The sequence below is a fragment of the Girardinichthys multiradiatus genome, chromosome 4 (assembly GCF_021462225.1).
Source record: "Girardinichthys multiradiatus isolate DD_20200921_A chromosome 4, DD_fGirMul_XY1, whole genome shotgun sequence".
Classification (NCBI taxonomy): domain Eukaryota; kingdom Metazoa; phylum Chordata; class Actinopteri; order Cyprinodontiformes; family Goodeidae; genus Girardinichthys; species Girardinichthys multiradiatus.
In genome coordinates, this window is record NC_061797.1 from 8544223 (window position 1) to 8559897 (window position 15675).

Sequence of the window (15675 nt, forward strand, 5' to 3'; positions counted from 1 at the left end):
ATCACTAAATTCCACATTATGCACAAGATTTGTAATTTTTAAAGGATATTGACTGATATTTCTCATTAATAAAACAGTTATTGATTGTTTCAGTCAATTTGTGTGCCTGTGTATAGTGTATATGACAGATGAATATGAGAGGTGAGGTCTTTAGTCAGAGCTGGTTCAGTGTCTGCTAAGAGCAGCTGAACATCACTCAAATCTGCAATGGCATTGTGTTGTCATATAAAACAACATTGCCCCAAGGACATGTTGTGCGACTTTGTGGAAGTGTGAACAATGTACTGTGTAGGAGGGGTAAAGTATAAGAGTTAAAGCAATCTTCTGGGACAACAACACAATGCCACTACAGACAACATCAGTACTGCAAAACAAATGTGACAGAAAAATCATAAGATATCCAACTGTTGATAAAGCAAATGTCACATATGCTCTTTGTCTTGGAAATGGTTTTCTTTCATGTTCTACAGAAACACTGATGTTTTCATGGTAATTGGTAAATGGACTGAACTTATATAGCGCTTTCCCAGTCATACAGACCACTCAAAGCGCTTTACACTAGAGCCACATTCACCCAATCGCACTCACTAACGCTCACACATTCATACACCAATACGCAGATCGGTAGGTAACTTGAGGTTAAGTGCCTTGCCTTGCCTTGTCCATGGGCACATCGACATATGGCTGGAATCGAACCCACAACCTTCTGATTGCAAGACGACTACACAGTCGCCTCTGGTCAATTCTGCTTCTTCTTTGCTGCTCTTTTAATTTGCTGCCGACATACAATGCCTTTTCATAACCCTAGCAAAGCCATATGGGTTCCTATTTTGCCATGAGCCATGAAGGGAACACGGCATTGGTGAACTTGTCAGACGAGACTAGAACTGAACGATCTTGCCTTCATACAATCTGTCTCTCAGAAAACACAGCAATCCCTGTGATCAGACCATTCCCACAGTGGGCAATGGTGGCATGCAGTAGCGAGGTGTATTTTTTAACAGCGCCGTAGAACCTGCTCGGTTGAGTAGAGCTACAATACAGGACAAACAATAAGAAAATATGTTAGAGGCTGCAAAAATTCACACTGAGCCTAGGTATCACTTTCCAGTAGGGTAGCAACACTAAACACACAGGCAGAGCTACAACAAAATGATTTAGATCAAAGCATATTCATGTGTTAGAATGACCCAGTCAAAGTCCAGACCTAAATCCAATTGAGAATCAGTCTGACTCAGCAAGAGCTATTTTACAAAGAATGGGGGAAAAAAATCAATTGTCTTTGTAACAGTAAAAAAGGGGAAAGATTCAAGGGATATGAATACCTTTTGCAAAGTACTATACCTTTCTAAAGCATGCTTGATATTATGTGCGTAAAACAACAAGACATTTATCACACTTTTTGGTTTTAGACCTTTCCTCAGTGTTATCCCCATGACTTGGACAGGAGAAAGATTCTCCTGTAACTGTAACTTCCATCCAAAGCAAAATGTTAATTATTTGAGATCTTTGTAGCAAGATTAAATGCTATTTATCTAAGGTTTGAGATGGGTAATCGAAGGGCAAATATAATTTTCTTTTTGAGTTTAAAGCTTTTTATCTGTTAGGCCCCAGGCCTGTCGAGGGATGTAAGAGGGATGCTGAGCTTTCACCCCTGCAGCCAATGGTGAACTTTCAAGTCTCTAAATGGCCTGTGTGTACATGCTGATTTGATGCTAACGCTTGTTTGAGGCCAAAGAAAGACACAGTGGGGTGGTAGCATTACATGCATGGGGGATGTTAGCTCAGTAGCATTAGGGATGTGTCACTGTCACTGCATGACTCCCTTCCTCTTAAGAAATTAGAACTTCACTAGTTAATTCACATTGTTAAATGTCTGTTTACCTTAGATAGACCGTATGAGGGTCTACAACAGGGGTCTGCCATCTGTGGCTCCTTTAGGCCCTCCACAGTGGCTCTTCATATCTTTGGCCAAAAAAGACCTGAAAAATATGTTTAAATATAGAGTTACAAAAGGCAAATTCTAACATGTTTTGTATCTTTTTATTGCTATTTTTTAATTGAATTCTAACAACAAAATGGCACTAATGGCACATGGAATTCTTACTTGATTTCCCATAAATCTGGAAAATGGCACACACACATATATATCTATATATCTATATATATATATATATACAGGTCCTTCTCAAAATATTAGCATATTGTGATGAAGTAAATTATTTTCCATAATGTAATGATAAAAATTTAACATTCATATATTTTAGATTCATTGCACACTAGCTGAAATATTTCAGGTCTTTTATTGTCTTAATACGGATGATTTTGGCATACAGCTCATGAAAACCCAAAATTCCTATCTCACAAAATTAGCATATCATTAAAAGGGTCTCTAAACGAGCTATGAACCTAATCATCTGAATCGACGAGTTAACTCTAAACTCCTGCAAAAGATTTCTGAGGCCTTTAAAACTCCCAGCCTGGTTCATCACTCAAAACCCCAATCATGGGTAAGACTGCCGACCTGACTGCTGTCCAGAAGGCCACTATTGACACCCTCAAGCAAGAGGGTAAGACACAGAAAGAAATTTCTGAACGAATAGGCTGTTCCCAGAGTGCTGTATCAAGGCACCTCAGTGGGAAGTCTGTGGGAAGGAAAAAGTGTGGCAGAAAACGCTGCACAACGAGAAGAGGTGACCGGACTCTGAGGAAGATTGTGGAGAAGGGCCGATTCCAGACCTTGGGGGACCTGCGGAAGCAGAGGACTGAGTCTGGAGTAGAAACATCCAGAGCCACCGTGCACAGGCGTGTGCAGGAAATGGGCTACAGGTGCCGCATTCCCCAGGTCAAGCCACTTTTGAACCAGAAACAGCGGCAGAAGTGCCTGACCTGGGCTACAGAGAAGCAGCACTGGACTGTTGCTCAGTGGTCCAAAGTACTTTTTTCGGATGAAAGCAAATTCTGCATGTAATTCGGAAATCAAGGTGCCAGAGTCTGGAGGAAGACTGGGGAGAAGGAAATGCCAAAATGCCAGAAGTCCAGTGTCAACTACCCACAGTCAGTGATGGTCTGGGGTGCCATGTCCGCTGCTGGTGTTGGTCCACTGTGTTTTATCAAGGGCAGGGTCAATGCAGCTAGCTATCAGGAGATTTTGGAGAACTTCATGCTTCCATCTGCTAAAAAGCTTTATGGAGATGAAGATTTCATTTTTCAGCACGACCTGGCACCTGCTCACAGTGCCAAAACCACTGGTAAATGGTTTACTGACCATGGTATCACTGTGCTCAATTGGCCTACCAACTCTCCTGACCTGAACCCCATAGAGAATCTGTGGGATATTGTGAAGAGAACGTTGAGAGACTCAAGACCCAACACTTTGGATGAGCTAAAGGCCGCTATCGAAGCACCCTGGGCCTCCATAAGACCTCAGCAGTGCCACAGGCTGATTGCCTCCATGCCACGCCGCATTGAAGCAGTCATTTCTGCCAAAGGATTCCCAACCAAGTATTGAGTGCATAACTGTACATGATTATTTGAAGGTTGACGTTTTTTGTATTAAAAACACTTTTCTTTTATTGGTCGGATGAAATATGCTAATTTTGTGAGATAGGAATTTTGGGTTTTCATGAGCTGTATGCCACAATCATCCGTATTAAGACAATAAAAGACCTGAAATATTTCAGTTAGTGTGCAATTAATCTAAAATATATGAATGTTAAATTTTCATCATTACATTATGGAAAATAATGAACTTTATCACAATATGCTAATATTTTGAGAAGGACCTGTATATATATATATATATATATATATATATATAGATATATAGATATATATGTGTGTGTGCCATTTTCCAGATTTATGGGAAATCAAGTAAGAATTCCATGTGCCATTATTTTGAGAAGGACCTGTATATATATATATATATATATATATATCTATATGTCTATATAGATATATATATATATATATATATATATATATATATATATATATATATATATGTCTATATATATATATATATATATATATATATATATATATATATATATATATATATATATATATCTATATGTCTATATATATATATATATATATCTATATATATATATATATATATATATATATATATATATATATATATATATATATATATATATATATATATATATATATCTATATGTCTATATATATATATATATATATATATATATATATATATATATATATATATATATACATATACAGATATATATATATGGATATGTATATAGTTCTTTAATTTATAAAGTAACAATTAATACAGTAAGTGCTCATAAACCAAGATAAACTTGCTTTTTTTAAAGAGACATGTTTTACGGCTCTAGACAAATGTTATTTATTTAAAAATGAGGGCAAAAAATGCCCTTTGTATTGTAAAGGTCACTGATCTCTGATTTAGAGAAACACAGTTTCAACAGCAGCGTGTCTGATAACTTTACGTTGCTCCTTTTGCACTTGTGAATCTCTTAATAATCAGCAGTACCAGTGTGACAGCACCATCATGCATACTAATAACAATATAACCTCCCTGGATTATTCAGCCCTGCCAGTGTTTGTTTAATGAATTAATAATTTTACAAGGTCAAAATAGGACTTCTATTCTGATTCGGTGAACAGGATATTATGCAGCACTATACAAAACGCAGCTTGTATAAATGCTTTATTTGATTTGGTAATTGATAGTGAAAATTATTTTAATTAAACATAGCTGGGGTAATTAAAGAAGCTGTTTACCACAGTGTTTTCCTTAAAGTGAATATGGTATAATTAAATTTGCCAGCAACAGTGAAAAAACCACCCTCCCTCCCTTCTCCTTTTAAGCTCTCTGTTAGGCCTTCGGAATCAAATGTAATGAGTTGTTTTTACATGCTGTCATGTGAGAACATTAGCGCAATGCTTTCATACCAGGGAACTAAAGCATAGTGAGATGCTTTCACTGAATCAATTTGAAGTATTTTGCTTTGATAACAAACAGCTCTCAAATAGCTCTATTACTACTTTATGGAATTCCTAAACACTAAATATGTAATCTTTCAGTACACAGCAGGCAACATCTACTTGCAGTAGGAAAATGGACCGAAACTGATCTTAAAGGTCAACAGTTTCTACCTCTACAGTTGGAGTTCACTTTAGCCTAAAATCAACTGGATCTGGGTAATATTTCAGATTTTGTCACTGCATTTAACAGTGCAGTTTTATATTACATATCAGGGTGGAATTCACACTAAATGAAGATCACACAACAGCATGAAGACCCTGCCTGGACAAGAATGGTTCTCAGCAAAGTCAGTGGCATATAAAAAGAGCAGTGTAATAGAATGTAAGACTTCCCAGATTGTTTTGAGTATGACTTCTGGTCATGGTTGTTTAATATTGTCGTGGCAGTATATTAAAGTGCATAGATTTGAGGTGGCAGTGGTGGTGCCTGTGTGCATTAGTGTGATTTGAGCGTAGAGAATTGAAAGGAAGAAAGCTGAGATGTGATAACCTTTGTGGTGGTTTCATACTATTGTGATCTTCTGGTGCCATGGTCCTCAAACTTTTTTAGGTATTGACCGACAAACAGTGGAAAAGAATTGTGATCCAATTTATAGTAGAATGTAAGCAATGCACCATAACTACAAAATTCAATGTATTTTATGTTTTTTTTTTTAAACAGACCGACACAAAGTTGAGAGCTGTGAACCTGTATAAAGTAAAACATGGCTTAAAAATTCATTCATTCATTCATTCATTCATTCATTCATCCATCTTCTATACCACCTATTCCATAGTGGGTCACGGGGAGCTGCAGTCTCCAGCAGTCTACGGGCGAGAGGCAGGGTACACCCTGGACAGGTTGCCAATCCATCGCAGGGCAACACAGAGACATACAGGACAAACAACCATGAACACACTCATTCATACCTAAGGGCAATTTAGAGAGACCAATTCACCCAACAGTCAAGCTTTTGGCTTAAAAATGATTTTACAAAAAAATCTGCAGTGTGTCTCTCTACCAGCAATGGATATCTAAAGACTATGTTTTGTCCTTCTTTCTTTGCAAAATAACTCAAGCTCAGGCAGATTGGATGTAGAGCATTTGCAAAACATTTATTTGTAAGGTGTTGCACACATTTTTAATTGGATTTATATCTGGTGCACACTACACTGGTGCACATTGACTACATGAATATGCTTCCATCTAAACCATTCTGTTGTAGTTCTGACTGCATGTCTAGGGTTATTGCACATGGTGGACCAGATCATCTCTAACAGGTTTTCTTTCTGGATTGACCTGTAATGTCGTTTATCCATCTGTCCATTCACTCTGCCCAGCTTCGCTGTTCCTGCTGAAGAAAAGCATCCCCACAGCACAATGCTGTCACCACCATGAATCACAGTAACAAGATGTTCTCATGGTGATGTGTGGTGCTAGTTTTCTGTATTTTGCATGTAGACCAGAAAGTTCCGTTTTGGTCTCATCTAACCAAAATAAAATTTCCCACATGTCTACTGTGTCACCTAAATGGCTTGTGGCAAACTGAATGTAAGACTTTTTATCAAGCATAGCAGATGAAAAGCCTCACAGGTAAAAGAGAGAGAAAACTGTACAGATGTTTATAATTTTATCATTGGATTCTACTTCTAGCTGGTCCTTTTTTTTCTCCTGCGAACACAATGTAGAGTTTGATAGGAAGTAAAGGAAGGATGGAAGAGGAGGCTGGGCAAGAGAAAAGGGGTATAATGTGGTGCAGTGCAAGGGGAGGTTAATAATGAGAGAGTTCCAAAGAGCTTCTCCGACCGTGCAGGAGTGGGGCTTCGAGAGGCTTCAGGGGCTTTGGTCTCTTTACGATCGCCCTGATGCCAGAGCTGAAGGAGTGTGAAAGTCAAAGCCCCTGGTCGCTTTCTGCATTCCCTTGACTGCTGCTGCGGCTGTCACACAGCTGCACTCCCAGACACCCATCCACCCACCTGCCCCCTCTGTCACACAGCTCTCAGTAGCGACCTGGCCCCACCTGGGAGACAAACCCTTTTGCTGAAGTTCTCTGTCTCTAGCTGAATGCATTTCTTGTTTTGTTCATTTTTCTCCTTTACTCCTCCGCTCTCCTCCAACCCAGCCCCAGTCCCCTCAAGCGGCAAAGCCCATTTTGATTTCCCTATAAATCCTGGTTATGTAGTGTGGAAGTGACTTGATCCCATTATTCTACTAGTATAAAACTGACCAGAGGTGATTCGGAATGAAATTGTAACAGTCCTCGGATATGCCAAGAGGGTAAAAATCTCTCCTCTCTATGTTAAATATTAATGACGAGCCATCAGTAAAATAAATACTGAACATCAGCTGGAACAAGGAATGAAACAGACGTGCCGGACACATAGTTAAATCACCAGTGTGATAAATAATTTTTTCTTCAGTAATATACACTATTTCTTGATGGTCTAAAATTAGCAGATGTCTGTTTTTGTGTGGGTTGCTTGACGGTAGTTTGAAACTGTTAATTTGCTGTTGCTGCGAGCATTAGCAGGGAGTTTCTACTCTTTCTACTTTCAAGTTGTTCAAAACTGCAATTTAGTTTAAGGTTTTGCAGGTTTGAAAACTGATCCTACTGTCTAATCAAAGTCAAAACTGTAGTCACATAATTCTATTCGTGTCACCGAGGTATTGTTCTTCCTATTCCAACCATTCTTGTTCAAATAAGCTTTGTTTTTGGATGAATAATACCCCGCTCAAAAACATTTGAAAACACTTTTTTTAGATTTTTTTGCAGCACTAGTGGCCTTTATTTCTTAGTTTTCTGACAGTGGGCTGACAGGAAATGGGTGAAGACAGGGGGGGAAGACATGCAGCAAAGGTAAACAGGCCGGACTCAAACCCGTGATGGCTCGTTGAACAAGGTCTACAAAAATAGGTTGCGCAATTCACACCTCAGTCGCCGCCATTTTTTCCCTCATTTTTTGACTGCTTTTTCAGTAGTTTTTCATTCATCCAGGGTCAGTGTCACTACTGGTAGCTTGAGGCGATACCTGGACCTTTTTGTTCAATTGAGATCTGATGTTTTTAAAGAGTTTCCTTTTTGAGAATGCTATAAATCTTACAACAAGGTTCATGTCATCTGATTTTAATACTGATGGTTTGAAGATAAACGTTTAGACTACACTATTTGAGATGAACTAATGAAAAATGAAAATTTAAGTATTAAATGCCCAAATTCCCAAGTTGAGCCAGTAGGTGGTGACAAGATCCACATTCACAACTTTACTATTGTTGGGGAATCCACCAAACGATTCAGGATCTTATCTGTTTTGGCATTGCTTAGGAGGTCTTCCTTAAAATCAGCTTTCACAGAAACAGATTTGACATTTCTTAACAACAGGGTCTTTTAAAAATACAAAATAAATGTACAAAAACATGTACAAAATATTGTCATTATTTTCATGGTTTTCAGTAAATACCTGAGATGGGTTCTGCTCAGTTTGCCATTTTACACTTTTGTCTCTCATCTCGTTATAGTTTTGATTGGTTCTAAGTCCAAATAAAGCCACTGCCCACAGGACATTACTTACTACATTGTCACAATGCATCAATTCATATCTGCCAGGGGGACCTTTTGGGCCCAGTTTATTTAAAGTTATTTTCTGTACCCTGCCAATAGGTTATTGAAAGGGAATTTTTTTAGGGCTCCAGTAAATATCTACCAGCAGGACTTTGCTTATGCCCCTTTTCCACTAGCTCTTTTTAATGCAGGTCGACTCCATGCCACTTGGTCTAGCTCTTCACGGCATGAATATGTTTCCATTGACATACTGTCAGTTGGAGCTACGGCTTGGAGCCCCGCCTCCAGCCGTAAGTGTAGTGGGCTGTGCTCCTGTTAATGTTACTGTGTGATATTGTCACATTAAAGTGATCTACATAAAATGATTAAAAAAAAAGAAAAAAATAAATAAATAGAAAATAATAACATAAATAAACAAATAATATTATATGTCATGTTTGTAATATTGTATATGCAAGAATGTCTTATATATGATTTTTATATAGATAATAATCCTCTGGGATTTGGACCACATCCCAGTCAGAGCTTATAAAATAAGGCTAAGGAGTTTTGATGTGAGGAGGTGTGGCAGGAGAAATAAAGAGGAGAGACGCTGCTGTCTGTACTGGTGATGCCTGAAGAAGTTACAATTTTGGGCTTGATGAGGAAGTTTTTGTCTCAGCCTTGGCAATGATGAGGACAAGGACTTTAAAGTTCAAAACCACAGATTTTTGTATTCAGCGTGGTCTTCCTCCCATCTGACCCGATGCATGCAGCCTGATTACGAGCAGCTGCTCTGTGCACACTACTTACTCCTGCAGATGGTTTGCTTAAGGACCGTGAATAAATTTCTGAACCAAACACGTTGTTTCATGGTGGCATTGTTTTGTATGTTTTGGGGGAAATGTTAATCAAAATTCATTGTTCACCATTTTTCGGAAATCTGTTTTACATGCATACAAGAACATGCAAAACATTTGCTTTTTAACGATGAGATTCCAACACAGGATCCTAAAATACGGGTCCACATGTGTGTACCATACTGACCTGATGAATATAACTTCCTACAGCTTAGATTGTAATACTGTCTGACCTTCTAATAGATGACCAAATGTGAGACAAATCCTTGAACTGATTAGGGTAGTCGTTCAAAAAGGGCTCCATATTATATTTTTCAAACAAAGTCATGATCAAAGCCAAGTCAAAGTCAAATAAAAATACATTTTACAAAATTGTTATATATATATATAGTATATGATCTTTAACATTAAGAGATCTCTGACCGTTAAGATTAGAGATCTCTTTTCCAAGAGGGACCTTGCTAGATACTGTATGCTGTATGAAAGTAAACAAATACAGCTACAAGTATTTTGGGATATGACCCTACTTTAATGTACTTTACACATATAGAGACTGTCATGTTTGTCCATTCCTCTTTGCAAAATAACTCGAACTCAGTCGGATTGTATAAAAGGCCTCAGTGAAAATCAATTTCAAGTAAACGTTGAAGTTTTACCAACCATTGACAAATGGACATAGGTCTGGACTTTGACTGGGCCATTCTACCTAGTCTTATGCTTTGATGAAAGACACTTTATTATAAATCTGGGTCTGTGATTAGGGTTACTGTCCTGTAGGCAGGTGAACGTCAACCCGAGTCTCAAGACGGTTGCAGCTGTGGGTATCTCTGGGTTTGTGGGTTGGGGTTGGTTGGGTGCCTGTCCTTAGGCCTACTGTGTTGGCCTTCCTCTGTTGCTTCCTCCTGCGGCTCTGTCCCCCAGCCTGGTGCCGGGCTGTGGTCATGGTTGGGTGGGGCCGTGGGGTGCTTCTTGTAATTGCGCTGGGTCAGCTGGTGGTTTGTGCTCGGCCTGGGGCTGTTGGTCGTCCTGGGTTCGGGTACCTGGCTGAAGTGAAAGCACATTTACTTTATTTATTCATTTTAATTTATGTTTATTTATTTTTGGTGTTGTTTCTGTCTAATGGACTGCTGGGCTGGGGCAACCATTGGCTGGGTGGCTGGCTTGGCAGTGTGCTGCTCTGCTCAATCTTATGTCTGGCGGGGGGTTTGAGGGGTTGCAGCGTGTGGGGGGGTTGATCCCTTTTTGAATGTGTAGTTGTCGGTATTTGGATTGGCCGAGCGTTGACAGTGGAGCTGAGCTAGTTGGTAGTACTCCCTGGACTGGCGTTGCAGTGGCGGTGGTATTGTGTGTTTGTGTGGTTCCGGGGGCATACTTGGGGCCGTCAACCACAGGTGCCAACTGACGGTCAGGGACTGCTTGGTGGGTGAGTTGATCCCATCTTGGTGTGTGGTTAGGGGGTCTGGTGTGGATACAGTGCTCAATGGTGTCTGCTTCATCCATCTTCATATCATCAGTGTCCTGTTCTACTTTGCTGCTGAAGAAAAGCAACCATAAAGTTTGATGCTGCCGCCAACATTTTTTCACCTGGGGAATGGTGTGTTCAGACTGATGTACAGCTTTCACTACATACTGTGTTGCATTTTGCATATAAGCAATGTAAACTTTTTGTCCCACCTGACTAGAGTACCCTCTTCCACATGTTTGCTCAGTCACCCACATAACTTGTGGTAATCTGCAAATATGACTCCTTTCAACAATGGCTTTCCTCTTACCACTCTTCCATAAGTTTGACACTGTTCTATAACAAACCTCTCAAGCTCTTTAAGAACAGCTGTATTTCTACTGAGATGACGCAATGTAAACATGTTGAAGTTTCAGAGATAGTTTTGGAAGGCACTGTAGGTACATTATTTTGTACCACCACTTGGAAATGCCTGCTCTCTTCACTAGTTGAAGACTTCACGTCTTGTACTTTTTATCACGGGACTGATGTAAGTTGAGGATGAGGGTCTTTTTGACCTTTTATCTCTGTGTCTCCTTCCAGCCTTTAGATTATGAAGGCAAAAAAGCCTACACACTGAAGATCGAAGCGACCAACATTCGCTCGGAGCCTGGCGGCAGCGGGCCCTTCAGGGACACAGCCACAGTAAAGATAGTGGTGGAAGATGCAGATGAGCCTCCGGTCTTCTCCAAACCCATGTATTTACTGGAAGTAAATGAGAACACCCCTATCAACACAGTCATAGGTACGGTCACCGCCAGGGATCCGGACTCCACAGGAAGCCTTGTCAGGTAAGCCGCAGTTAACGATGAGCTATTGACAGAGCTTTTAGAATTCACATATGAACCATCTGCTACTAACTCACCATAGAAAGTTGCAGAAGAAAAACATCTTTAATATCACTTTAGTAAAAACCTGAGGTCTTTTCAGGTTATAATGACTTGTTTTAATAAAGGGGTTGACACTGAGGCATGCAATTAAATGTCTTTGAGTCCCTGACCTTTGGAAAACGTGGAAGTGTCTCAGGCACTGAGGAAGCGACCCTGTGATTGCACTCATTTCTAGAAATGAAAAAAAAAGAAGTAGATTACAAGTTAAACAAAATACAGCTTTCTTTCCAGTGTGGGAGCAGCCCTTCTGAAACACAATACCTTCTCCTTGTGTGCAACTTTTTCTTGAAAATACCACAAGGGCACCTTGAGGACAGGTTATACAGGCAATTTCTCTCCCTCCACTTTGGCATTTCATTAATTCTCCAGTGACTTGCTGACCGCATTCCTGGGACAACACTCAACAAGTTGTGTGTAATTGCCTGGTGAGCAGAGACCAGACTGGGTTTCAGAGATTGGTTGATGCTATAGAGCAAGACTGGTCCATTCTACTTTTACTTTTTTTACATTTCTGGCAGCATTTTCATGTATAGAAATGAAAATGAATATAGCCCTGAGGTTGCAGGATGCCTCTCCTCTCATGTGTTATAACATTGTTGCCTTATTTCATGTTTATTAAAACAAGGTTGTGTCTTATAGATATGTCTAAAAGAGAAAAAAAATCATCTAGAAAATGTTCTTCATATTGAATCAAATGATACAATAATAGTTCTGCAAACATACTTTGTTTATTTATTTTTTTGTTGGATTCCTACTAAAGAGGGAAGTGATTAAATAATGAATGAGTGTGTTTGAAGAAGGACGGCATCACCCTATTTCAGAGAACTTTTTGTTCATTTGCATCTATAAACCTGCCCACATATAAACCTCCAGTTTTATCTTGATCAAGTTTAAACTAGGTCATATGCTGCCATCCTTATGGACAAGGCTGCATGGATACAGTTAAGGTTAGCCCTAGAACTTATTAACCTAAACATGTGTCTTTTAGTCACTTGTACTGCAATTTAATGCAGATATTGTTCTTACTCTTTGCCCAATTTAGCAAATTTTGTAATGTAACTCAGAGTAAAACTTATAGAATGCATTTTAAATACGTTAATATAGCATAAAAAAGTGTTTGTGTCTATCAATCTTTTTACCATTTTACCATCATGCTATGTTTTTAGGATCTATGTGTCAGTACATGATCAAAAATGCTTCAATTTTCAGCTCAACTAACTTCCAACTTCCTCAAAAATCTGAAGTTGTAATATTCTATCTGACCTATGTCTCTCACAACTTCACTAAGGTTTGTGGACTTTTTTTTATATTTAGCTTCCTAAGGTCCTGTGGCAGCAATTCCGTTTGTTTTACTATGACTGGGAAATTGTGACACAAGTTTTTCTTTTCGTCAGCCATTCTGTTTGGGGTTATTATCAAATTGCATGTCCCAGTTGGGGACAAGCTTCAGCTGACAGATAGATAGCCTAACAATAATCATTCATCAATCATTCATGCTGCCATACTATCCCAACCTTCCAAGCTTGTTTAGACTTTTTCTAGCTTTAACTTAACTTGTTAACATTTAACATTCTAAGGCTTGCAGAATTCAAAATGTAGCTCTTGAGTTTTTTCTCTCAGCATGTACGGTCTGACTTTGGAGTGGATTTGCTGGAATCTCCACACCTGGATAGTGAATAATTTTTCTCACTGCAGAGTGCTGGAAAGTGGTTTTATATACCATCCCACATTGTTGGACAACCAGAGTTGCTTCTCCAATGTCACTTCGGATGTCGCACATCCTTTGAGTTGAATTTACATATACCTGCAAGTTACTAAAACACCTATTTTTACAGGGTTGCTAACACTAACTGATAATCAGTTGGTCCAGTGCTTAACTTAGCAACATCTAGCTGTCAGTTTCCATTTTAAATTCTATGGAAAGCGTGTACTTTGTTTTTTACAAACATATTTTCCATTTTGGCTTCATTTTTCTTTTGTAAATATTCTCAGCATATAAATGTGTTTTGAGAAAAAATTAAAGGTAGTGTACTTTTTGTTTTTTACCCTGATTATGCCTCCACCCTAGGGTGCATAATTTCAAGAGCATCCATTACATTTGAGTGCTTTTTTTTGGGGGTGTTGGTGGGGGTTGAGATGAAACAAAGTATTGTCGTGCAGAGGCCTTAAAATGATGCATCACCCTAAGCCTCAAAGACAGTTTGATTGTACTCCCAGTCACGCTTTGTATTAGCCTGTAAATCTGAGCACTGTGCTGATAAAATGATTACAGGCTGGGAGATTTTAATCCTACAAAATATACTGGCTGAAAGAAAGCTGTATCCTCACCGAAGCCGTTTTATAACATCGCAGGTGTTTCTACATAATTAACAGCCTGAGGGGGGAAAACCCTTGCCACATAACAAGCCAAATCTCAAACTTTGGCTCTGCCATTATTGGATATTATTCTGTCTGCAACATCATAAGAAGGTGTAATATACTTGTTCAGTTATGATGTTTTTGTCATCACAGACTTTTATATATTCAGATCTAATATTTTTTCATAAAATCTAAAAAAAAGCCAAAAATGAGAAACAATTGTGAATATTTTAGGATCAGCTCTAATGCTATGCTCGCCTCTACAATTGGATTACATTTTATGCACAGTAAATAACCATAGGCATACAATGTTATTTTTCTATTTCTCGAATTTATGCAAATATGCTTTGTTTCCAAACCTGACAATCAAACAGGTCTCCTGGACAAAGCTGTAGTCTATAAAGACTGATATACAGAGCACTAGAAATAAAAGTATATAACTTTATATAACCTTTTTTAAATTTTGTCATGTTAGAAACACCTAGTGGGGTGCATTTTATTGGGATTTTTTGTGATAGAGAAACGCAAAGTAGTGCATAAATGTGAAGAAAGGGAAAATGACATGTTGATTAACAGATTTTCAAATATATCAGAAAGTGTGTTGTGCCTTTGTATTCATCATCTGTTTTTACTCTGACCCCCATGAATAAAATTCAGTGTTAGGATTTGCCTTTAGAAATCACTTATTTATTACTAAGACTCCATCTGTGTGTACTTTAATTTCTGTATAAATCCCGCTGTTCTGTATCTGTTCACTCCATCATTCTAATGGAAAAAAGTATGACACAACTCCAAGCCTAGGAAGACATGGCCGTCCACCTAAACTGACAGGCCAGGCATGGAGAGCATTAAACGGAGAAACTGCCAAAAGGCCCATGGTTACTCAGGAGGAGCAGCTGAGATCCAAGCTCAGGTGGGAGAAGCTGTTGAAAGGAAAACTAATAATACTGGGCAGAATGAGCTGAACTTTTATTGTCTATTTGTGCAAAACCAGTAGAGTCAAAATGGTTTGCAGTTAGAAATACACTGCAAAACTGAGTACACATTTACGCTTGATTTAAAGACATCCATAATAAATACAGAAAAAGCTAACAATTTACTTTTTACTCCCCTTCTGACCTTTAAAATGATTCTGTTTCAAAAAATTAATAATCTGCAAGGTTTCCTGGAAAATATCTGTAGTTTGTAAAGATTGATCTGCTCATGGAGGGTGGCAGCAGGTATACCAGTATTACTGTTGATGCCGTCCAGCTATCATTCGCCAAAGCTCTCAACTAGACCCTCCTGATTAGAATCACCCACCATCTTAATCCCCCCGACCCCTCCCTGCCAGACCAGGCCAAGCCAGAGAGAATCTAAAGCACTCGCGGGCGAGTGCTTTGGTGGGCTGCCATGTCCTCATTCCACTCAGGAGACAAACAACCCCTCAGCTGTACTTAATGCATCCAACCAATAACCTTTCAGGTGCTCTCATGAAATACTCCCCCGGAGCTGCTTCTCCCCAGAGC

At 38.9% G+C, this 15675-nt stretch overlaps 1 protein-coding gene across 3 annotated transcripts in view; it reads left to right on the top strand.

The window, feature by feature from the left end:
* cdh8 (cadherin 8) overlaps positions 1-15675 on the top strand; it is a 122352-nt gene that overhangs the window by 74477 nt on the left and 32200 nt on the right. For all 3 annotated transcript variants that reach the window (XM_047363776.1, XM_047363774.1, XM_047363775.1), the window contains exon 5: positions 11463-11710. In XM_047363776.1, coding sequence (XP_047219732.1) covers positions 11463-11710 — 248 coding nt within the window. The remainder of the gene's footprint in view (positions 1-11462; positions 11711-15675) is intronic.